The 24,217-nt window shown below is 35.9% G+C and overlaps 4 protein-coding genes across 7 annotated transcripts; all 4 read left to right on the top strand.

Moving 5' to 3' along the window:
* Nucleotides 1–297: 297 nt before the first annotated feature.
* On the top strand, nt 298–2,478 carry LOC103975127 (uncharacterized). 2 transcript variants are annotated; one of them, XM_009390036.2, is made up of 5 exons: nt 298–438; nt 562–845; nt 1,170–1,272; nt 1,870–2,031; nt 2,127–2,478. In XM_009390036.2, exons 2-5 carry the CDS (start codon nt 577–579, stop codon nt 2,259–2,261), a joined length of 669 nt encoding a protein of 222 aa, XP_009388311.2. In that variant the 5' UTR covers nt 298–438; nt 562–576; the 3' UTR covers nt 2,262–2,478. The 2 variants fall into 2 exon arrangements, with proteins under 2 accessions (XP_009388311.2, XP_065039982.1); XM_065183910.1 differs by having other exon boundaries at nt 308–438; nt 528–845.
* Nucleotides 2,479–5,362: 2,884 nt separating this feature from the next.
* On the top strand, nt 5,363–9,114 carry LOC103985788 (probable 26S proteasome non-ATPase regulatory subunit 3). Its single transcript, XM_009403621.3, has 9 exons — nt 5,363–5,492; nt 5,587–5,700; nt 5,800–5,990; nt 7,084–7,221; nt 7,295–7,431; nt 7,554–7,608; nt 7,686–7,796; nt 8,003–8,242; nt 8,318–9,114. The coding sequence occupies exons 2-9, from the start codon at nt 5,622–5,624 to the stop codon at nt 8,828–8,830; spliced, it is 1,464 nt and encodes a 487-aa protein (XP_009401896.2). The 5' UTR covers nt 5,363–5,492; nt 5,587–5,621; the 3' UTR covers nt 8,831–9,114.
* Nucleotides 9,115–11,859: 2,745 nt separating this feature from the next.
* LOC135674247 (la-related protein 1B-like) lies at nt 11,860–20,379 on the top strand. Of its 2 annotated transcripts, none has more exons than XM_065183907.1 (6): nt 11,860–12,553; nt 12,797–13,325; nt 13,417–13,564; nt 13,656–13,746; nt 19,185–19,256; nt 19,581–20,379. In XM_065183907.1, exons 1-6 carry the CDS (start codon nt 12,095–12,097, stop codon nt 19,890–19,892), a joined length of 1,611 nt encoding a protein of 536 aa, XP_065039979.1. In that variant the 5' UTR covers nt 11,860–12,094; the 3' UTR covers nt 19,893–20,379. The 2 variants fall into 2 exon arrangements, with proteins under 2 accessions (XP_065039979.1, XP_065039978.1); XM_065183906.1 differs by having other exon boundaries at nt 12,737–13,325.
* A 527-nt stretch (nt 20,380–20,906) lies between these two features.
* Nucleotides 20,907–24,008, top strand: LOC135674248 (glycerate dehydrogenase-like). Of its 2 annotated transcripts, none has more exons than XM_065183908.1 (13): nt 20,907–21,182; nt 21,270–21,353; nt 21,452–21,592; nt 21,794–21,915; nt 22,018–22,099; nt 22,375–22,447; nt 22,541–22,632; nt 22,753–22,827; nt 22,921–23,028; nt 23,154–23,231; nt 23,331–23,375; nt 23,569–23,683; nt 23,770–24,008. In XM_065183908.1, exons 1-13 carry the CDS (start codon nt 21,060–21,062, stop codon nt 23,790–23,792), a joined length of 1,161 nt encoding a protein of 386 aa, XP_065039980.1. In that variant the 5' UTR covers nt 20,907–21,059; the 3' UTR covers nt 23,793–24,008. The 2 variants fall into 2 exon arrangements, with proteins under 2 accessions (XP_065039980.1, XP_065039981.1); XM_065183909.1 differs by having other exon boundaries at nt 20,908–21,182; nt 23,569–23,691.
* The last annotated feature ends 209 nt before the right edge of the window (nt 24,009–24,217 follow it).

Raw genomic sequence — 24,217 nt, 5'->3', positions numbered from 1 at the left:
AAAAGAGATAAAATAAAAAAAATTAATTTTCTTTATAGATTGACATCATTATAATTTTCAAATCCAACTACAATATATCTATATATTAGATAAAAACTTTATGCATAGCATCAAAAGTAGATGTCACAAATTTAATCAATTATTATTTAATTTTAAATTTTAATATTATTTTTTAAAAATAATAATAATATAATCAAGATTATTTGATATTACTTTTTAGAACGTCACACTCCACTACTTATCACCATCGTGGTTTCGGTCGTCTGCCGGCATCAGTTTGTGATGTTTTGCGTCAGATAACAGATTCCATCCAAAAGGATAGATATCTGATCTATTCTTCTCTCCCTTTTGTTCTTGGTTGTTCATAGACACAAACAGCGCTACTTTTCACCATCTTGGCATCGGTGGTCTGCTGGCAACCATTCCCATCAGTTTCAGGTGATGTTTTACGTCAGATAACTGATTCCATCCAAAAGGATAGATATCTGATCTTTTCTTCTCTCCCTTTTGTTCTTGGTCGTTCATAGACACATACAACGCTACTGATTCTTTCCTCCGCAGAGACCGAGGAGAGACATGGAGATTAAGGCTACTGCTTCGGCCATGGTGCTGCTCCTCCTCCTTGCTTGGTGCTGCAACGTTCATGTTGAAGCACAGGTGCCGATCCCAGCTAAGATTGATGGGTTTGTGTACAGAGGAGCTCCTGTTTGGGGGCACTCAGTGGTGGTGGAAGCCTTCTTTGATCCTTTATGCCCTGACAGCAGAGACTCATGGCCGCCACTGAAGAAAGCCCTGCGCCACTACTCTGATCGCCTCTCGGTCGTGGTCCACCCCTTCGCACTGCCGTAACTGTTCCCTGCTTCTTCTATCTTCTGCTCTTGTTGGGGTTTCGTTCTTGTTCTGCCTTCTTTGTAGCCATGGTGAAATCAAAGACGAGCAAATTTAGCCAAATGGTTTAGCTTTTCTTGGGTTGATTCTGTAAACCAGCTAACTAAATCATGATTTAATGACCATTAATTGATTTAGCTGTCATGAGTGTGACAACAGTGTCATCTCCAAGACATGGAATGGGATCTTGGAATCATCAATCTTTTGCTTCCTTTTTCTTCTTCCCCCTTTATTCCTTGCATAAAAGACCTTTGTATTCTGACTTGTTTTGGGTGTTGCAGTTACCACAGCAATGCTTTTATTGCTTGTCGCGCACTTCACATTGCCAATAAGCTCAACGCATCCTCAACATACCCACTGCTGGAGCTCTTCTTCAAGTTTCAGGTAAAAGTCTTCGATACACAATCTTATATAAGAAAACATTTCTTCTCTGTTCATCATCAAAGTAAATGAGGGATTTGGATTCTCTTCTCGAATTTAATGGTTAATCAATGTATGCTGCTGTGATCAAAACCTGCAATTAAGCAGCATATTCATGGAAGTCCAGTACTTCACTATTTGGAGAATTTTCATTAGTGGTGAATGATCTTAATAAATATTTAATTCTCAATATATTCGTTGAAGGTGGAATATGATGGTTCAGAGTTGGCTGTTCTTTGCTGCTCTCTTCGGTTGAGCCTCCGTGACTTCTTTCACATAACAAAAATTAACTCATCTACAAAGCCTCCCCTTTTCGGTTTTGGATTCGAATCAAAATTGAATCTCAAGAACATTAAAGTCAATGTTGTTTGTATTAGCTTAACTTGTATTATGAACAACTCATTCTTAGATACTTGAAATTTGTTATTTCAGTAGCCTTACCATCTTAGCAAAGTTGGAATTTTTTGTCTTGTCAGGCTTAATGCATGTTTCAGATGACAAATCAGCATTTGTGCTGCTCAGCTTATTGAATTCCTATGCTAATCAAGTGTATGAAAACAGGAAAAGTACTATAACCAGCCAACTTATAATCTGCCAAGAGCTTCCATAATCAAAGACATGGCTCGGCTAGCGGTTGCAGCTATCGGCAAGAACTCATTGTCGACATTCCTATCTGGTTTTAATGACACAAGAACTGACTCTGCAACAAGGATTTCCTTCAAGGTGAGTATACATAAGGTTGTGTGAGTGTGCGTATGTGTTTCATTATTTCCAGGCATCTGATGTCCATTGTCCTTTCTTTTTCTTTGTCCTTCCAGTATGGATGCTCAAGGGGAGTGACGGGCACACCTTTCTTCTTTGTCAATGGAATGCCTCTATCTCAGTCTGGCTCAGAACTGGCTTACAAGGAATGGAGAAGCATTATTGATCCACTTCTAGAGAGGCAAATTTAGATGGTGAAGGAAATTCAACTTGTTTCAAGATTCAATAAGATGTTGGCAAGGAAAGGTGGAATAATCTTTCTAATTTTTGCAATAAGAGCTTGATGATGAACTACTTGTAGAACATACCAATATGTGATTTTGTGGGTTATTGTTTTAGTGGAGTAGTGTGATTTATCAGATTTGTATTACAAATTGAGATTAATTAACTCATTATGACATCGTGACATATCCCATCTTATAGTCGAAAATTTATTGTTTATTGTGTCAATATAAAAGAATTGAGATGTTCATGTTTTAATATTTGACTAGTGCTGCATATTCTTCCCCTATTATCTTTATCAGTGTTATTAGTATTATCATGAACAATTTTATAATTTTCAATATTTATATTATCATTTTCATGGTCATAACAAACATCATTTGCATGATTATTATTATTATTGTAACGTTATGAGACCTTAACTTTTTACTAAGAGTAAAATCTCGACTTCAAGATCCATTATCACAAACATAAATTAATATTCATTGTAATTACAATAATAATTTTTATAAAAAAAAAACTAGAAACAATTTCTAGTACTTATAGGAAAAGTTTTTCCCATCCAAGTCTCATGTCTTATGACAAGTCAAGAGGTTATTCTAAAATTAGATTATATATATATATATATATAAACAGTATGCTGTGTATAAACCTTCAAAAAATTATAAAAATGAAATACTAATGCTTTCATATGAAATGAAAATAAATCAATTCTTCATGTAACTCATTATCTAACAAGAACTTATAAGTCATTATAAACAACAATAAAAACTCATTAAGCAATATATCTTAATCATATACATTAAGTGTCAAAAGACATCTTCATATAACATACGCATATATCAAACAAATGAACGAAGAAATATACTCCAAATGATATATTTTATATTAGCGAAGAAGAATGAAAACTCATATTATACTCTTAACAAGGAATATAGTAGTATTTATTCATCAGTCGACATTCTTTTGAATAATATATATATAAACTTCTTTTAGATACATATACAAGTCGTCACGTCTAGTAACCCATTAACTCTGAAAGGGAATTGCCTTATTAGTACTAACCTATATATCATTTGTAGGAAAACAAAATCTTCATACTTTATCTATCATAAATGTATTATACGAAAATAAACAAAATTATTCATTTTTATTTATTTATGTATGTATTCAAAATTATTTTATACTGGCTTAATCCAGTAGTGACTTCACATTCCTAATTAATTAATTTCATTCCTAATCTTTTCGAACAAACAAAGAAACAAGAATTAATTATTAATTATTATTTTTTTTCTTAATTACCTTGCATAATTAAAGAAATATATTATGTTAATTAAGGTAAACTCTATTTATGATCATTTAAACTTTTGAATGGGATGAAAAGAAATAAATTATGTCATCAATTTTGTCACCAACAGATCTTGATTCCTTATTATTACTGTTATTGTTCCTATCGACGATTATTATCACAACTTCTATCACCATTATCATAAAAATTGATGCTATTTCGTCATCAATTAAGCATGATTGCTTCCATTATCTATTTTTTATCGGCCATCACCACATAACTTCACCGTAATAATCACATTATAACTATTGTTATTACAGTAATTTCATTGGAATAAATACTAATAATATTCTTCAACAAAATTACTAAATATTTAATTGATCAACTCCCATCCTCGTTAGCATATCCAACCCAACCCAACCCAACCCAACCCGAATCTTATTTCTGCTCATCTCAATTCGGGCCAAACCAAACCAAACCAAACCAAACCAAACCACACAAAAACAGAGTCCAAATCTGGCTCGATCCAAGGTTTGGCTTGTTTCACCTTAACCCGACCCACTATCGACCCAGTCTAATAATGCGAACACCGAAGCCATAAATAAATAAATAAATGAAGATTTGCTGATAGTGAAAGTTATAATTAATTGAAATTGAATTCAGTGTTTTGATTAAAAAAACTATAAACTCCTTAAAAATATCACGACTAAGAATGTTTTTTATTATCATTTTTAAATGAATAATAAAAAAAATATTATAATATTTTACGTAAAAAATACCAGGATTTGTCAGCCTTTATTTTGATATATACCAAAGTATTTTGAACTTTAATTCAAAATGACTTAACTTATAATAAGGTTAATAATTAAGGTTCATAAGAATTTAAATTTATTAAGACCCAGTTACAATATTCTTAAATATGATTATAATATTTTTAATTTAGTTGAAAATAAGAATTTTCCGTTATTTTTCAATCGGTAATCTCTTTTATTTTTTCTAAATAGTATATCCTAATTTAAAAAATACTCAAAATATCCCTTTAAATTTTTTGCTATATTTTTCACCCCCCTTTTTTTTTATCAGGTTTAGATTGCTACAATATTTTTATTTAGCTTATTTATAGTATTTTTCAATAGTGCTTACGGTATTTTCAGAACTTGTAAGTGAAATCATATTATGTTTTTCTTATCATGATTACTCATATATTATCATGATATCATATTTTTAAATTTTTATTTAATTAATTTAATTAATGTTAGGAGTTTATTTGAATCATTTACGAATAGGTTTTATAATATTTTTATTATGATGCTCAAAATATTATAATAAACTAAATTTTAATTTTATTCGGATGATGTTATTCCTAAGTCATTATAAATATTTATTTGAATCGATATATCAAATAATTTTTAGTGTGTTTTGATTTTATTTGACTTATTCATATTATTTTTATTATGGTGATCAAAACAATGTAACAAGCAAAAAATTTCTAGGAATAATTTAGATATATTTTTTTTAATTAAAGGTATTATTTGAAAATAAAAATAAAAATGAGAGATATCGATTGAAAAAAGAAATCTAAAATATAAATATTTTCTAAAAAAAATCTAAAAATATTATAATTATATTAAAAATATTATAACTAATTTGAATAAGGTGATCTAACTACATTTATCTAGGAAACTCATATTTTTATCATTTTAGGATGTAGAGGCTCTCAGGTATATTTTGGAAAATAAGAGACGCTGTACATTAGAAACGGGTCTTTTCCGAAATATCGTCTTCAATTATATATATATATATATATAAACGTAAAAAAGAAAGGCGACAAATCAGGACGAGTTTTCCTTGGACGAGAGCGAAGACGCCGGTGACCAAACCCTAAGCCTAGCCTCGCCCTCTCCGCCTCATCGTGAGCTGATCTCTCTTTCCCAGATTCCACCTTCGTACCGTTTCCTTTCTGTGATTCCTGATCTGTTGCGCATTATTTTCTTGATATTTTCTAGCATTTTTAAAGTTTTTTCGAGAAGAAGAAGGAAAGATGACGGCCGATGTAGAGATGGAGGTCCAGGCGCCGTCCAGTTCTGTACCCTCCGCCACTGTTCCTTCCACTCTTCAACGTGCGAATCCGAGCCAAAAAGAGAAAAGAGATAACTCTGTTCGAATTCCCTACGGTTTATTCGTCTATTTCTGTTATTATTGATGTGGATTTGGTGCAGATTTGAAGGAGATCGCGTCCTTGATCGAGACTGGCGCGCAGGGCAAGGAGGTGCGACGGATCGTGCGGGCTGTGCGCCTGACGATGATGCTTCGCCGAAAGCTCAGGGCGTCTGTGTTGTCCGCGTTCCTCGGCCACGTCCTCCCCTCGGGCTCCGAGGCGTTTGCTAAGCTTTCTTCATTTCTTCCCAAGGTACTATTTCTTCTTCGTCATAGCTTCTTGTGTAAACTTTTCCTTTCTTTCTTCCTGTGGTTAGGCTACAGTGTTTCTGTTGATTTATTCTCTATGAATCCTTGGTCGTCCAATTGTTCGATTAAATTGAACGTGTTATCCCAGCAAAGATTTGGTTGTGCAAATCTGTCTTGCTGTTGATTTATTATCTCTTAGGTTATAATATCTCGACAGTGCCCCAAAAAAGGTTCTCTTGTGTTGTTTGTGTTCCAAGTTTATTCGCATATTCTACATGGGTATAGTCTTAGCCAGAGAAGGGTCGCTGTTGCCCGTCCTAGATAAACCCAGAGTAGAAGATTTTCCATGAGTTTTGGGAGGCACAATTTCGAAGAACCATATTTAAGTTGTAAGGAGGGCTTCGGTCTTCAACTGTTTATTTGTCTGTATAACTATGCACAGGTCTTCTTTCTTTTGTCTTCTGTTTCTTCTTCTGAATTTAAAGGGTATTGGGATTCGTCACTCTTTGTTGGTATTATTTCTTGTTCCTTATTAAATAAATTCGTAAATGAATATAACACTATCCTATAAATTTTTGTGTTGGTCTTGGTATGCATATACCTATTAATTATTTAAAATTTACTGTACAAGTCTTCATTTCTACTCGCTTAATATTTAATTTGAATATTTTAACTGAACTGTATATGTGATCGCGAATGCTTCTGGGTTTTACATATGTTCTATGTAGTACCTTGACCGCTTGCATACGGATGCTTTTATATGACTTGCCCTTCTGGTAATGCTTAATTTCAATTTGGAGATATGATCTCTTATGACCTTTTTTCTGTTTCAAATGACACTTGGTTTGCAAAATGCTAACTGCATTGGAGTAGAAAACACCTATCTGCTTTTCAATTAGTAGGAAAATGATGAAAAAGTGTCGATAACTACTCATTTGCTTGTACAAGAGATTTTGTTCTTATATTCTTATTTTGTATAGATCTCATTAGATAAATATGCTCTGTGATGCATGAAATCCATTCATGATGCATTGAGCGTGACATCTCTATCTCATCAAGAAAGTTTGACCAATTTAGTTGTTTTTTCCTCTTCAAAGGATGATGAGCATGACATGGATGTGGATACAGCAGCATCAGCTGTACAAGGTCCTGCTAAGCATTGTATACCGGAGCTGGAAATTTTTTGCTACTTGATTGTTCTCATATATCTGATTGACCAACAGAGATACAATGAGGTGACTCTTCATTTCCTTGTTGAAATTGAAGTTATGTCCTTTCTTAAATCTTTCTACACCTGTTGTGTACCAGGCTAAAGCATGTTCTTCTGCTAGCATTGCTCGCTTAAGGAACATAAACCGAAGAACCGTGGATGTTATAGCTTCCCGTTTGTACTTCTATTATTCATTCAGTTATGAACTCACAAATAGTCTTGCCGAGATTCGTGGGTATGTACAATCACCTTATATGTCTTCGTTGCACAATATTTTAGTTGATTTTTATAGGACAGTTGTGAGTTGGATCTTTTTACTGATGTCTTTTAGCTTTGATAACATTATTTTTCCATTAGGACTCTTCTTGCATTGCATAGGATGGCGACCTTACGACATGATGAGTTGGGTCAGGTTTGTTGGTTGTCAAGCAGGAGGGTTGTATACTCTTATGAAAGTTCATACTGGCTAATCATAATGGTTGGTTGCAGGAAACCCTTCTGAACCTTCTACTTCGCAATTATCTCCATTACAACTTGTATGACCAGGCAGAGAAGCTAAGGTCGAAAGCACCACGTTTTGAGGCACACTCGAATCAACAGGTAAAATCTCTAAGAACTTTCTGTTTCAACGTTAAATCTGAACAATTTGCCATAAATTTCATTGTCTTTTCTCTAAGGTTTATATTTTTTTTCTTCTTTTAAATAATTCTTGTGAGTTATGACATTTATTTATGTAGCTGTATCACAATGTTTATCATTCTAGGAGCATAATGGTTTCCTGGATTCTTTCTGTGGTTTTCCTGTAGTTCTGTCGGTATCTCTTTTACCTTGGAAAAATAAGAACCATTCAGTTGGAATATACTGATGCTAAAGAGAGCCTTCTGCAAGCTGCTCGGAAAGCTCCAGTTGTGGCCCGTGGATTTCAAATCCAGTGCAACAAGTGGGCAGTCATTGTCCGTTTACTTCTTGGCGAGATCCCTGAAAGAACTGTTTTCATGCAGAAAGGCATGAAGAAGGCTTTGACACCATACTTTGAGCTAACTAATGTGAGTTGTCAGTGACAGATAAACATTACTGGATTGCAATCTTAGTTATTGAGATGCTTATTTTTGTGGTTTTAGGCTGTGCGGATTGGAGACTTGGAGCTATTTAAAATTGTTGCAGACAAGTTTTCAGGGACTTTCAGTTCAGACAGGACCCATAATCTGATTGTCAGGCTACGCCACAATGTGATAAGGACTGGACTCCGCAATATTAGCATTGCATACTCTCGGATTTCCCTTGCTGATGTAGCTAGAAAACTGAGATTGGACTCACCGAATCCTGTGGCTGATGCAGAGAGCATAGTAGCCAAAGCCATTAGAGATGGGGCAATAGATGCAACTATAGATCATTCTAACGGATGGGTGGTCTCCAAGGAGACCGGGGATGTCTACTCCACCAATGAACCACAGATTGCATTCAATTCGAGGATTGCCTTCTGCCTCAACATGCATAATGAAGCTGTGAGAGCACTGAGGTTCCCACCAAACTCCAACAAGGAGAAAGAAAGTGAAGAGACGAGACGGGAGAGGCAACAGCAAGAGCAGGAGCTTGCTAAGCATATTGCAGAGGAAGATGATGATGATTTTTAGTTGTCTTTAAAAAACGTAAATCAGGTTATTATGTGCTTCTCCTACTTTGGAGCTGTTGCAAAAGATTGTGATGATACTCAGCAAAAGATTGTGGAATATAAAACTAGTGATGCTGTTGTCTTTGCTTCTTATCAGACCTCGAGGTTTTGGCATCTGTGGTGGTTCGAACTGAACCCTATCGGTAAACTGCTGAATTAATTATTGCATTTTCTTTATCCATGTTGTATTTAGTGATGTATGAACCCTATCAGAAAACTGCTGAATTAATGATTGCATTTTCTTTATCCAACTTGTATTTATGATGCTTTCTGTCGCTGATACGGCGAAGCCATTATGTTATTTTAGGTTGCTTGAAGCAACAGTGATGGTTTGAACCGAATCCTATTAGGTTGTTTGTTATCGGAGTTGTGTTCGATGATGCATGTTAATTTAGGTTGCCCTATGCAATGCCTATTTCACTTATATAAGGGGTGGCTGTACCTATGTTGTCTCATTTTGAATTGAAATCGTAGAAAATCTTATGATTAAGGGATTTGAATCCTATAATCAAGGGATTTTATAATCTTATAATTAAAGAAATTTATTTTTTGTTTTAGATCACTCAGTTAATATCAAATCAGTCCAAAAAATAAATTAAAATTAAATTATATAGAATCAATTTTTTTTAGTTAAACAGGTTGTAATCACTCTCTCTCTATATATATATTTTTTTATATATAAAAGATTAATGAATAAAAAAATATATTTTATTATGTTCATGGTATCCTGGTTCTTATACAAAGAGTTTTTCTTCTTTCTTTCGGCCATAAATGCTGAAAGTCTCTTTCTCTATTCTTCTATTTTATCATTCTTCAGATTAGTCCCAATTACTTCTTTCTTGTCAGAACTACTTCTTCTTTTCTTGTCCCAATTACTTCTTCTTTCTTGTTTACTTATGTGAAACCTATTCTATTAGTGTGGAGGAGAGAAGATGAAACCAATGATTTTATCTCTACCAAATAGTTTACATGATTATTCATTCTTGATTATAATGCATAAACTCAACTGATAAAACTTTTTTCATTTGTCTCAATCTATAAAATTGTATATTTGAGAAAGAGAAAATATTAATTATTTGATTGTATATTTGAGAAAGAGAAAAGATTAATTATTGGATTGGATTAACAATAACACCTGTAGTGGATTATCCCAAGTTCAAAGTATAAGATTCTTAAAATTATATGATCAAAGCATTGATCCATAAACTCTATGGAACTAGAAATTGACCAAATATATATATTTTTATTAACAATAAAGGAGTTTTGAAATGATGTGGCTGAGACATATGAAAAATTCAATCCAAGTAATTGAGATTACAAACAAGATTAGAGAGCTTAAACAAAGGTAATATTAGTATTATAAATATTTAGACATAGATAGAAAAATAGATTGACAATATAGATTAATCGTTTATGTATCGTAAATAAAAATCAATTAATATCTTTTCGTAAGCAAAAGACGCAAACAAATATAAAGTATTTGATTTCACAATCATCGCTTTGATACTAATTGCAAGCATAAAAATCATAATATATTATTATTTTATAAAAAAAATTAATGTTAAAATCTAAAATCAAATAATAAGATATCTAACTTTACGATGCGTATCTTTGGTGCCAGTCAAAAAGTTTTTATCTGATCTATGAACGCACTGTTGTTGGATCCGAAAGCTATAGTTATATCGATCTACAAAGAGAACTAGACTCGTCTTCTCTTTTTTTTTTTTTTTTTTTCTTTCATAAGATTGCTGATTTATTTTGGGACAATAGGGATTCGAGAGAAGATATATAATATTTCATAAGATTGCTGATTTATTTTGGGACAATAGGGATTCGAGAGAAGATATATAATATTTTGGGACAATAGGGACTCGTCTTCGCGAATTCACAACTCCACATATCCAATTATTATGTGTATAGTTTCTATGAGGTTATGTCTATTATAAATGAGAGTAGAGGATATAAGATAAGTATTTATGAGATTTTCTCTCGTCAAAATAATCTCCTAAGAAATCCTAAACTTTTTTATTAATCAATAACTATAATCAGAATTTAATCATATTCATAATATATTTTACTTAATTAGATAAGATCATATAATCTAATTACATCATTACATATTCTCAAAGTTAGATCAAAGTCGGAGAGCCAACTTAAAATCAACATTGAGTTCTCACATATATGCATACAAGTAATTTTTTTATTTTTATGACAACGATAGGAAGAATTAATATTTAGTCTCATCATCAGTGACTTCCCAACTTTGTTTCAGCTAATCAAGTTCAAGTGCCATTTCTGTTTTGTGTAGGTGTTTAGCGAGAACACATTCAGCATTCCTACATGTTTAATGGTGTCAAATTATCCACTAATCCAATGAATATACCACTTATAACTCCCCATACGCAGGCTTAGCATCTCCAAATGATATTTCTTTTGTAAAACTAATGTTTAGCCATTTTCTAGAAAAAACAAAAAAAAATAATTGTCAATTGGTGAAAAAAAGATTTCATGTGGGATTAGGGAATTTAATCCATTTATGATAAGCAATTACAAAAACAGAAAAATATCAAAAAGAATACATTATATTTATTTCTTTTCATAAGTTTATATGATAAGTAAGCTCAAGACTTACGTTAATCTTTGTAACAGTTGAGATAAATACAATGATATTATGTATTAATGCACTTAAAAAGTTTCTTTTTTATGATAATAAGGTTATTCAAGATAATAATATATATTTAATTCAAACTTGTTATTGGTAATTATGTGGTTAACCTAAGTTTCTCAGACGATGTTAATGAAACTATTATTTAGGGAGACTATATTCTACACCATAATTAATAGCGATAAATAAGCTATTTCAAAAAGCATGAAGGCTTTGTAAGGGTTAATGTGTAAAATAGCCGAAAAAAGTAAAAATAAAAATGATTTTGGTTCTGTTATGTCACTGTCATTATTATATAGTTTTGAAGGTGAGAGAGAAAATTGAGTGAGAGAGAGAGAGAGAGAGAGAGAGCGCAACAAGGACGGCGTGAAGGAGGTCCTTGTTGCTCTCCCACGCTCCTTCGTGCTGCTGCTGGGATCTTGCGATCCCTCGTTCGAGAAGGAAACTATGAGTCATTGAGTGTCCACTTCTACGTCTTCGCCTTCCCCGCCCCTTCGATCGCCGAAAGCTCCCCTGATCGCAACCCTAGCCCTAACATCTCACCTCTCCACCTGTCCTTCCATGGCCACCGCCGCCGCCGCCGCATCGTCCTCATCCTCCGTTGACGCTGATCCCTCGTCAACCTCCGCCTCCCCACGCGCCGCACGGACCGTTCGCCAACCCTGGTCCCACGTCGTCCGCGGCGAGTCTGAAACTTCTGCGGCCGCCGCCCTACCTCCCCCCTCCTCTCCTCCGCCTCAGCCGCAGGCTGCCACAATCCCCTCTCCGGATCCCTCCGATCGGTCACCTCGGAAGTCGCCGCCGGAGGACGTGGCTCCGTCGTCATCGGAAGCTGCCCGCGGGAAGAAGCCGGCGTGGAAGCGGCCAATAAATGGGGAGATCGAGGCGGGCGCCGCCGTGATGGGGGGCGCCGCCTCCTGGCCTGCCCTCTCTGAATCCGCCAAGTCCGCTTCCGGTACCAGATCATCGTCGTCCGATGCTTCGAAACCCCTTTCCGATGGACCCCTCGCTGTGCCCCCGGTGAGAATTTCGAAATCTTGATCAAGAACCCTTATGTTTTAGATGGAAGTGGTCTGAATCTATGCATGCTGTTCTGGTTATTTATTATTATGGTTCTATCAACTTCGTTACCAAAATTTGCATGAACTTTTAGATTGAAGTGATCTAAATCTATGCATGCTGTTCTGATTATCTATTATTTAGGAGCCTGCAATTTCAACTGCTTCACCAAAGCCTAACTCGAATCCATCTTTGACCCCGAAGCCTAACTTGAATCCATCTTCAACCCCAAACCATGTGGCATCTGAACGCCATCAATCAATGAATCAAGGTGGCGGTAGTGGAAATGGTGCCCTTGCCGTTCGTGAAGCGGCATTGCCCTCACCACCACCGACTTCAGCACCACTGCCTCAGGTTAACCTGGCCATCCAGACACCCCAAGCACCCCCAGAACTCTCGACTCAAGATCAAGCTGCTTCCAGTTTGGACCATGGTTCCTGGGGACTTGGATTGGGATCACAGACATACAATGGTGGTGACCACCATAGAAGCTATGGTGGCAACAGGCGGTGGAACAATGGTGGTGGTTCTGGGTCTCATAACAGCAATTATGGCAATCGCCGTGATCAGGAGCGTGGTGGCTATGATGGATATCGTAGGAATACTGGTGGGAGGGACTTCAACATGCAGCAGCGAGGTGCCCGGCCTTACTTTAGGCCACCACATGTTGTGAACCCATACCTCAGACCGCTCCCACAGGTTCGACCTTTTGGGAATCCCATGATGTACCCTGGTAAGCTCTATTTTCTCAACAGTTGGTCCTTCTTTATATTGCTGATATGGTTCTTCCATTTGTCATGATGGTGTTCTTGATTTGCCTGCAGATATGTCTTCTCCTGTCATTTATGTTGCCACTCAGCCACCTCCTGGGGTTCCTTTTGTTCCTCATCCAGTGGTGCCCCCTGCAATGTATATCCCTGCCATTGATCCGCAGCGTGCTGCTTTATTGAAGCAGATAGATTATTATTTCAGGTGACTATCTGGTTCACCACGAAATTGTTATATTGACATAATTGAAGGCTTGTTTAGGTTACTGTATTCTTTATTTTTAAACAATTTTCAGCTCGGACAATTTGTGCAAAGATATTTATTTGCGGCAGAATATGGATGATCAGGGATGGGTCCCAGTATCCGTGATTGCTCAATTTAATAGAGTGAGTCAACTTGACAAATATTAATACCATGTTTTTATTTTTCCTATCTTCATCCAAAATGTTCTTCTGACATCTGCTGATATATTAACTTGGTTGCATTATTTTTTTGGTGTGGATAAACAATGTGTACTTTCTTATTTGATCTAGAGAGTGGATGTTTTGTCTGCATGTCAAAATTCCAAATTCTCTGCATTTGACTTTTAATCCATAATGTACGTATGTATGTATATCCAGGCATTTACTGTTCATGCTCATATTTGACAAAACAGTTATTGTTTTAACAAAATTGTATTTTCACTATATAATGTAGTTCCTTTAGTTGTTTTATAAAACATTTTTTGGACAGATTGCTTCTTATAGAGGAACACAACTAAGCTACTGAAATGTTGACACTTATGCAAATTGTTTTTTTCTGAAATATGGAATGGAAGATTGTTGCTAACGTGACAATTACGTTAGGGATCCATATGGGTTCATGTTAGTTCTTTCAAGGCTATTTGTTTTCATCATCATTGGACTTGTGCAATATGGACTTTCTGGTTTAGATTTTCTGCTGGAGCTGTGATCATGAGGTTCTAGTATGTTTTTTGCAAGGAACATTATCCTTGATGGTGTTATCTCTATAAGTTTGGATAGCATGAAGCATATATTAACCTGCTATTGGCCACAGGGTTTGAAGGCTATTGTGAAATGTTGATAATATGGAATGTAAAGTTTATTCCATTACTTGTTTGGAGTCTCGACAGTTTTGATGTCATTGCCTAGAGTACTTTTACAAACACAAGTAATAAAAAAAATGAACAATCATAATAATATTTATGACTCAAAATCTTCTTCCAGTATACTTGAATACAATTTATAAGCAGGCCTCAATGGAACTTTCATAGTAAAGATAAGTTCAATTACATGTTCAAATATATATTCAAGTCATGGCACATTTTTATATTATAATTCTACTACAATCATACACACTTGTTAATAGTTGACCTAGCTAAATTTGTCCTAAAAGAACCTAAAACGTGAAAAGAGAAACCTTCACTAGAGCAACACCACTCTTGGATCATCAAGTGATCAATATATCAGAGAAATATTCAAGTAAAATGATTTACATGGCCTATCAACTTGTCATTCTTGGCTTATCCCTTTGTTTAATCTCTCCTTCAATTTCTTTAATAATTTAATATCTTCCTATAGCCTAAGTAAGTTTATCATAATCTTTGGTTTCCTTTATATGGTATTTATATTCTTTTTATTTTTCCAATGCAATGTAAGTACACTTATTCTATGAAATCATTAGATAAAGTACATGTTTAACTTTAAGACTTATTTCTTGTTTAAGTGATTGTACCATTGGCCAATAAGTCATTTTACAACATCTTTGGCATTGCGTTAACCTTTGATTATAGTTTGGCTCTATATTCTCAGAGCAGTTCATTGTCAAGCTTTAAGCTCCTTATTGCAACATTAGAGTTTTTATGAACATGGATAGAGTATCTCTGACCCTGTTTGGATGTAAATGTGGATATTTCTAAATCTTTTAGTCATGGATGAGACCTGTGAACATTCAATAATGCATGGAATATTTTTTTGATTTCCTTTGTTGCGATCTTGTTATATATTTTTATACTTTGTCTTGTACTTATCAGAACCTTGCCCCATAGTTATTAGTACTGGCCTGGCCAGGCCAGCAAAATCAGGAAACAGACCTCTAATCGGATCAGCTTCGCTTAAAACCAGTTTCAAGCTGACCTGGTTGGTTTTTTGTTGCTTCATAGGAATTGATTGAGTTGAACAAAACCATCCTGGTTTTCGTAATTTGATTAGCAATGACTAGATACCCTCTACACTAGGTATCACTTTATTTTATATTGAGGATGTTTTAGTTAAGGATCACTGTCTCATTCTGACTAGCAGTGTTCGTCCTAGCTTGGACGGGTATGTACCAGTTTTCAGGAAATTGGGAAAAAATGGCCGAAAATGGCTGAAAAATTATTAAAAAAACATATATAATCCTAATTTAATGCAATTGCAATTCAATTTCAATAAAAATAAATTGCAAATGAGTCATAAATGGTCAGTAATTATAGGTTTTTAGAATGAGATAGCAAATTTAATGTTTTTGGATTGTTGAGGAGTAATTTGAATGAGTGAGGAAGAGAGGGAATGATGTAGGATGAGAAGCAACAATTTTTTTTTTATGATAGAATCATAAAAAGAGAGAAAAAAGAGATAATAAATGGAAGATACTAAAAAAAAGATAACTACCAGATTTGCTCTGGCTCAATATGCGAACTTCTAAGATGAAGGTCTCGCACCTCTACACGTCTCATATGTGGACGATGGAATCATTCCATCGGAAAACAAATGTGGTCTTACACCACATACACACAAGGTGGGAAAGAACTCAATTCACTGATTCATGTTTGATTGATTTGCATTGCAATGGTCTTGCCCTTTTTTATAGGCTCTAGTACAAGAATAAAAAGGAAAATAAAAGAATAAAAAAATTACAATTGCATCAAATTAAATATTTGATATCCTCTTTCATTTGAGGAAGGTATGAGAAATAATTTTTCTCTCTTGATGTTCTTGATTGATAGATTTTCATCTTTACAAAGATGAATCTTCAATTAAGATTCATAATCTTTAATCAAAAACAAGTTTGATTTCTTTCATCTTTTCTGCATTTGCTTTCTTTTTCTTTGCCTTAAGTAGATGTTTCCATCTGACAACTTATGACATGCAAAATGTCTCTAACTAATAAAATTTATTCAAATAATATATAAACTAAATTGCTCCTGCATCAGGGAGAAATAGTATGTGGAGTGAAAGAGGGGAGGGAGAGGGTTTTAAAAGAGGGGAAAGAGGCTAAACCAGGGGTCCAACGGTCAAATTGACTATTCAACCCGCATGATTTGACAAAACATATTCATACGAATTTGACCGTTATGACCTATATCTCTTGGTAAAGGTTGAGTTTCTATTGTTTCACCTTATACACTCCCACTTGATGCGTGCCCATCGTTGGGTGGACCGGTACTTATTGCCCATATTGTATTGGGGATACGACGAACCTTGATTTTGATTTCTTAATTATTTTGAGGATAAAGAAAAAGTATCTTCAGTTACTGACTCTCCAACCACCCTCTTTCTTTCCGATCATTCATTCCCTTTCTCTAAGGGACAACATTGTTTCTCCCTCTATCCAGAGCCCTTCTCCCCCACTCATTTTATATCGTCAACTACCCTCTCTCCCTCTCTCTTTACCTTTGCTCCTGGTGTCTCTCTTCAATGATCCTCTCTCTCTCCCTCTCTGACTGGCCTTTGTTCCTTTCTTTTCTCTAGTCACTCTTTCTCCCTTTTCATTCGTCCTCTCTTTAGGTGGAGCTTGCCCTAATTTTCCATGAATTTTAGTAGTATGATCGGTCGATCGGATTGAATTTGGAGCAGATCATTGTCCAATCCAGGTCTGATAAATATGTTTTTTTGCCACTCTAAATATTTTTTGTTTATTTCTGTTGGAATTTGAATGAGATTTGATGTTTGAAGTTATTATATTCCAAAAAATATGGTGCAATGGATCAATACTTGCATGGTCCAGGATATTCAAGTGCAGGTTATTAGTAAGCCCATCTTGCCTTGTATACATACCATGATAACTGTATTGCAATTCTGAAATGGAACTACTTGAGGCATTTCAATATCTCATCAGTCTCATCAATGTGTAACACATAGACCATAATTATTTTCTAGATCCACCCATTGTTCCATGTGTACATCTCTTGCACCATGTACATGTAGTCATATATTTTACTGGAGTGATTGGCCTTACATACATAGTACTAGGTCTGCACTATTACCACTTGACAAAGTCTGAAAATTATGTGGGTGAAGCCTTGACAAAGAAAGATTACCCACTGATATACAAACCTGAATCATAGCCTACCTCCAGTGTGGGTCTTTTTTGGGTGACACAACTGGTTTTGATAATACTGTTCTGCTGTTGAAAACATAATTGCTGATGCAAATATTTAATTCTGGCATCACGGCTATTTTAATATTGGTACCCTTTTTGTTTCTGAGTAAACCACAATTCATGCAACAACTGGATCTGGTCTTTGTATTTTAAGTGAATGGCTCAAGTTATCACTCAAAACAACTACTGATTAATACTCATATGAACTTAAGATCAAGCATACTTCTACCAAGGTTTCCCTGGGGAGTTACTTTGAAAATTATTCAAGCAGTCCTTGTCTATGATGCTCTTATTAGATCAGATAACAAGCCATTATATATATTGGTTTCTGTCACGGAAGTGCTTATGAAGTTGGGTTATTGTTCAGAGTTGTAACTTTATTTGGAAGATGTACCTGATTCTTACAATGTGAAAGGCATACACCATGGTTATTTTTTCTCCCTGACATACATTAGATGGTGTTTATTATGATTTCTTCTTTTATATAAATTGACCCTCTTTATATCCTGGATTGCTGGAAGCCTTGTGCACTAGACTGAATCAATTATTTGTGCCATTTTTTTTGTTTTTCCTTTGTTGATAATTTAGTCATTTTTGTGATCCAGTTGGTCAATGTGATCTACAAATCATGTACTAGGCACAACTTTTATGGTTAATCATCACTAAGTCATTTTTGTAATCCAGTTGGTCAATGTGATCGGTGTATCATCTGCTAGGCACAACTTTTATGGTCCACAGTGGCTCTAATTGATAAATAGTCATTCTCCTATGTATGGTTTGAAATGCTCTCATGTTGGTTCCCTTGATCCTAATGAAATTATCTTGGTAGTCTTTTGTCATTTTAATAAATTTTGATTTAATAGTCTGTCATGAATTGTTTTGTTTGCTAGTTTTTGCATGAAACTACTGTTTTATGATCTGTGAATCATAGACCATATGTTTTTTCTGACTTAAGCTTTATTATGAAGAATTATGTCTGAAACCTCTACTTTATATATCTAAATATTGTCAACTTCCTCTTGTAGCTAAAAATTGCTAATATGTTATTTGGTGGGTCCTTAAAACAATCATAGAAGGGACATAATATGTTACGAATGCCTAAATAACTGATATGCTTATGGTATTAGTTTTTATATCTTAATTATATATATATATATTTTCTGGATGTTTTGGTTCTTTCGAGGGTGGGCCTTAGTACAATGGTAAAGTTACTCCTTTGTGACCCAGGGAGATCAAGGTTCGAGTCACAGAAATATGGCCTCTTTAAATATTTAAAAGTAAGGTTGCAAATATTAACCCTCCCCAGATCCAGCATTGGGGGGAGCCTCATGCATTGTGTATGTCCTTTATGTTTTGGTTCTTTTGATCTTTCGGGTTTTGGCTTCTCGAATCTTTTAATCTCATTAAACTTTTAGGATATTCTTTTCTTAGCATGGGAAATTGCTTTTCCAATTGTTTACAGGTCAGGCAATTAACAAACAGCACAGAGTATATATTGGATACAGTGCGGTTGTCAACTGAAGTGGAAGTGCAGGTACCTCACATAAATTTCATTTTTCTTGCCATCAGCTTTTGTAATGCTTTTTGAAAGACAAATAAATGATGGGCTTGCTCACTGTGACCATCTTTAAATCACCTTTCCGATTTTGTCCTTTCAAGCCACTTCTTCAGAAAAGTAGAACCTGCTAGAATGAGAGTTATGAACTTGGTAAACATGACATCATCCTGTGCCTGCATTCTGTACATTTCTTGCTTTTTACAAGCCTAATGAAGATTTACACTCTCTTTGACACACACCATGGACTTATGCAGATGCAACTATTATATCTCATCCTTTTTTGGCACATGGTTATTGCAGGGTGAGAAAATAAGAAAGCGTAATGACTGGATGAATTGGATTCTGCCTTCCGGTCAGTCTACAGGAACATTGAACTCTGATAATTTGTCAGCGCGCCTGCGAACTGTTGACCTAGAGGGGAACTCTCTTCGGGGTAACACGGGAGTACCAAATTATAGTGAGGTAGTTCTTAGTAGATCGGCATCTGGGAACTTGAGGAATCAGTTACAAATGGCAGTAAATCGAAATGATGCCAATAGACGAGCCACTGGACTAGCAGATTCACATCCGACCAATTCTGGAAGAAGTTTAGGCAGGAGTGACACGTTTTGAAGTTTACTCTTCACAAATGGATAAGCATTATTGGTTGTCTGATGAGGGTTATGTTTCTGCAACAGAACTTGGACTTTTTTTTTTTTTTGTGTCAGTTTGAAGAGGAAATCAAAACAACAAAAAACAACAGAAAAATCTAAAAGAAAGAAAAGAAAAGAAAAGAAGCAAAAATGGGAAGTACAGATTGAATTTAGAATTATGAGGTTCTATAGTGCATTTCTGAGCTGTTGGTCAGTTATTTTTTGGCTACCAACCTTTTCTTTCTTCTTGAAGAGGGGTCTAAACTATTCTCTTTTTTGGGTTCTGAGGATGGAATTGGTCATGGTCACTCTAAACTTCTTCAACTAGATATTTATTTCTTGATTTGTTTATTCTCTTTCATTAAACAAGAAACATAGTATTCTTAACAGTACTCGTTCTTTGTTACCATTTGAAGATTTTGTTTAAACTCCGATCTTTTGAGGATTAAAAGTTGTTTCACTTGTTAGTATATAAAATAGTTGCCTGGTTGGTACATACTATCGGTTCATGGAATCTGCTATTGCTGGTGAAGACCGACTGGTATGTGCCTTCCCTTTAATTTTCTTGGCAAATCATCGTTGTTGCCCCACTCAGTGAATCAAATTATCAGGTCATGTGGTATTCAGATAAGCTTTTAAGATTGACTGTATGCAGTTTAATGTTCGATCCCCCCACATGAGAAGAAGGTGAGGGCATTCACCAAAGCTTGCACCTTTTTTCCGACGGACTGGCTACGAACAGAATCGTGACATCACCATCGTGCAAGGGTCTTTGCTACCGTCAGATCGTTGATCGACAGACCTGGTTCCATCTGATTCCGTTTGGCCAGAGTTTGCATGGGCACTTTGGGTACATCGCTCCCTTATCTCGCCTTGCTTCGTGGAACGAGCGGTGCAAATAACAGTGGAACGAAGCTTCTTCCATCGAGGGACCCGCAGTTTGCCCTTTCTCTCCCTCCTCTTATCAGTTCATCCGGCCATGAATCGATATGAACCAAGCAACATTACTCGATGAGCTTGTAAAATAAGAAGATAAGAGATCGATCGCAAATTCTCAAGACCTCCCCTTACCGAGCTATATAATTAAGAAGCCAAACAAAATACAGTAGCAGTTCCACTCTCCCCACTTCTCAAGTCTCAACCGAAGATGGCGAAGCCGATATCGATCGAAGTCTGGAATCCCAGTGGCAAGTACAGAGTTGTCAGCACCAAATCCATGCCCGGAACTCGTTGGATTCGCCTCTTGACAGACCAAGACTGCCGCGTCGAGGTAAACCCTCCTCCTCCTCCTCCTCCCAGGTCTCGATTCTTGTTCTGATCTTGATACAGAGCTCGCTGTTGTCCTCTGTGCTTGTAGATATGCACTGAGAAGAAAACTATACTGCCCGTGGAGGACATTCTCGCACTCATCGGCAACCGATGCGACGGAGTAATTGGACAGGCAAGTAGATAGTTGCTTGTTGTATGTATGTGTGCGTGTGGAGAAATATTTGTGCTGCTTTCTGTGGTTTGGTTAGCTCTGCTGTCTCTGTGCCGCAGTTAACAGAGGACTGGGGAGAGGTGCTGTTCTCGGCGCTGAAGAGAGCTGGAGGATCTGCGTTCAGCAACATGGCAGTCGGGTACAATAATGTCGATATCAATGCTGCTAACAAGTACGGTATTGCCGTCGGGAACACCCCAGTAAGTTTCATATGGACAGACTTCACAGTCTTTGTCTTCTTGGCCATGTTGTTTCTGATCTGGTTAGTAGAAAAGGTTATACTGGAGGCACGATTGGAGTAACAAAGAACTTGGTCGTTTAAATATTAATCACCATAATATCCTTTAGATTTTCTTTTGCTTTGTGTTCACTGTCATGTGGGATTGATATGGTGTACGCAGGGTGTTCTTACAGAAACAACGGCTGAATTAGCTGCTTCACTTTCACTGGCAGCTGCCAGAAGAATAGTGGAAGCAGATCAGTTCATGAGGGCGGGCTTGTACGACGGATGGCTTCCCCACTTGTATGATCTTGGTCATTCTTCTTAATTTTTCAGCAGTTATAATGAACTCTGTTATCCACAGATGAAAAATATATCTTTTTTTGATCAAATGGCTCCCAACAGGTTCGTCGGAAACTTGCTGAAGGGGCAGACAGTGGGAGTAATCGGAGCTGGCCGTATTGGTTCTGCATATGCCAGGATGATGGTACTAATCCCATTTTGCTTCTCTGTAAATTTCACTTGATTCTGTGCTATTAAGTAATGAAACAAATGATATCCTACACACACACACACACAGAGGCAAGGACAAGATTTGTTTAGAAAGCAAAATTAAAGGCTATTCAATAAAAAGCCACAGTACCAGAAGGAAAAGATCAATTATAAAGTGCAGTATTACATTATGAAGTTTTGAATTGCATCAACAATGAAAATATGCATAAAGTGTTTTGATTTGAAAAGCATATAACATGGCAATGACAGATTGAGGGCTTCAAGATGAACCTGATATACTACGATCTGTATCAAGCCACACGGCTAGAGAAGTTCGTCACAGGCATGTTATCATCGGCACCTCTTTCTTTGATAACATCCCCATGAGTTGAACTTGTAGTTAAGCATTCATCGTTCTTTGTTATCTCCTGTTCAGCATATGGACAGTTCTTGGAGGCAAATGGTGAACAACCTGTTACATGGAAAAGAGCTGCATCCATGGAGGAAGTTCTCAGAGAAGCTGATGTGGTTAGATATATTTCTGTATTAGAAACATGTTCAAGCTGTAGTTTGTATTGTTCACAATTTTAAGAAAATTAGCTCTACTACTGGAATAAGCTGAATTAATTAACTATATGCAATTTACAGATAAGTCTTCATCCGGTTTTGGATAAGACTACATATCATCTTGTAAACAAAGAGAGTCTGGCCATTATGAAGAAGGTGAATCTTCCTGCTCTTTCTTCTATCAATATAATGAACAGAAACATCACAGTTCAGGTCTTTAATTTTCTTAAAATTAATGGTCTATTACAGGAAGCAATCCTTGTGAATGCAAGCAGAGGACCAGTGATTGATGAAGCTGCTTTGGTTGAACATCTGAAGGCAAATCCAATGTTCCGAGTTGGGCTCGATGTTTTCGAGGTAATGATATTCCTAATTTTTTGATGGAAAAAAGAGAGGAGAAAACAGATCCTAACTGCTTTCATGTTTAAAATTCACTGGAGAACAATGACACAATGTACTGATCAGTAATGTGTTCTCAACAGGATGAACCTTTCATGAAACCTGGACTTGCTGAACAGAAGAATGCTGTTGTTGTGCCACATATTGCCTCTGCCTCCAAGGTGAGAACACAAAGAGACAGAATTAACATATACATTGCAGTTTTCTTTGTTCTCAACTTGGTCTTAGCTACTAATCCAACCTTTTCATCATCGGTTCAGTGGACGCGTGAAGGAATGGCAACACTTGCTGCTTTAAATGTTCTTGTAAGTTCAATACACCTAAAATATATATATTCTTTCTTCTTATTTGATCAAATAAATGTTGTTGCAAGTTCAGTACACCTAAAATGTATTTTCTTCCTTCATAATTGATCAAATAACTTATCGATCCACATGCTTATAATAAAAAATGTAACTGAAGAGACTGTTTTTTTTCCTCTTGCTTGCATGTGAGTAGGGAAAGATAAAAGGATACCCAATTTGGGGTGATCCGAACCGGGTTGAACCATTCTTGGATGAGAACTCTCCAGCTCCTACCGCATGTCCAAGCATTGTCAACGCGAAACAACTTGGTATTTGAGTGAGTTTTAGTTGGATTTGTTATCTGCTGCCCTCTGATTCGTAGGCTTCTTCCTAAACTGCTAGTTTATCTTTGTAGGCCTGCCCAGTTCCAAACTTTGATGGCAGAAGAACATGCGAATTGAGATGAAGACTGTGTGTGTCACATAGAGCAATGCATAAATATGAAATCTTGTGGATGCTTACAATCCTATGATGTATAATTTGCATTCGCTGACTAAGTCTTGCTTACTTGCATATACGCTTAAAAATCCTTCTTGGCCATGAAATGCTTGTTAAACATTATAATAACAATGACAAAGTCACAAGTCTCTTTTAGATCTTTCTCTATTTCTTCTCGTACCATTAATATTAATCATTTTACCTCTTCTAACTATCGCATCCGGAGATCTCTAAAGCACATGCCCATAGTTGTTTATGAATAAAAGTATTTTTTTTTCTTTCTCGATTGGGAATATATAATCAACCAACAATGCACGCGTCATGTAAGGCCCATGGGGAAAAAGATCTAGATGACTTGACACTCG

Source organism: Musa acuminata, chromosome BXJ1-5, assembly GCF_036884655.1.
Source record: "Musa acuminata AAA Group cultivar baxijiao chromosome BXJ1-5, Cavendish_Baxijiao_AAA, whole genome shotgun sequence".
NCBI lineage: Eukaryota > Viridiplantae > Streptophyta > Magnoliopsida > Zingiberales > Musaceae > Musa > Musa acuminata.
This window is presented reverse-complemented; position numbering and strand designations above follow the sequence as displayed.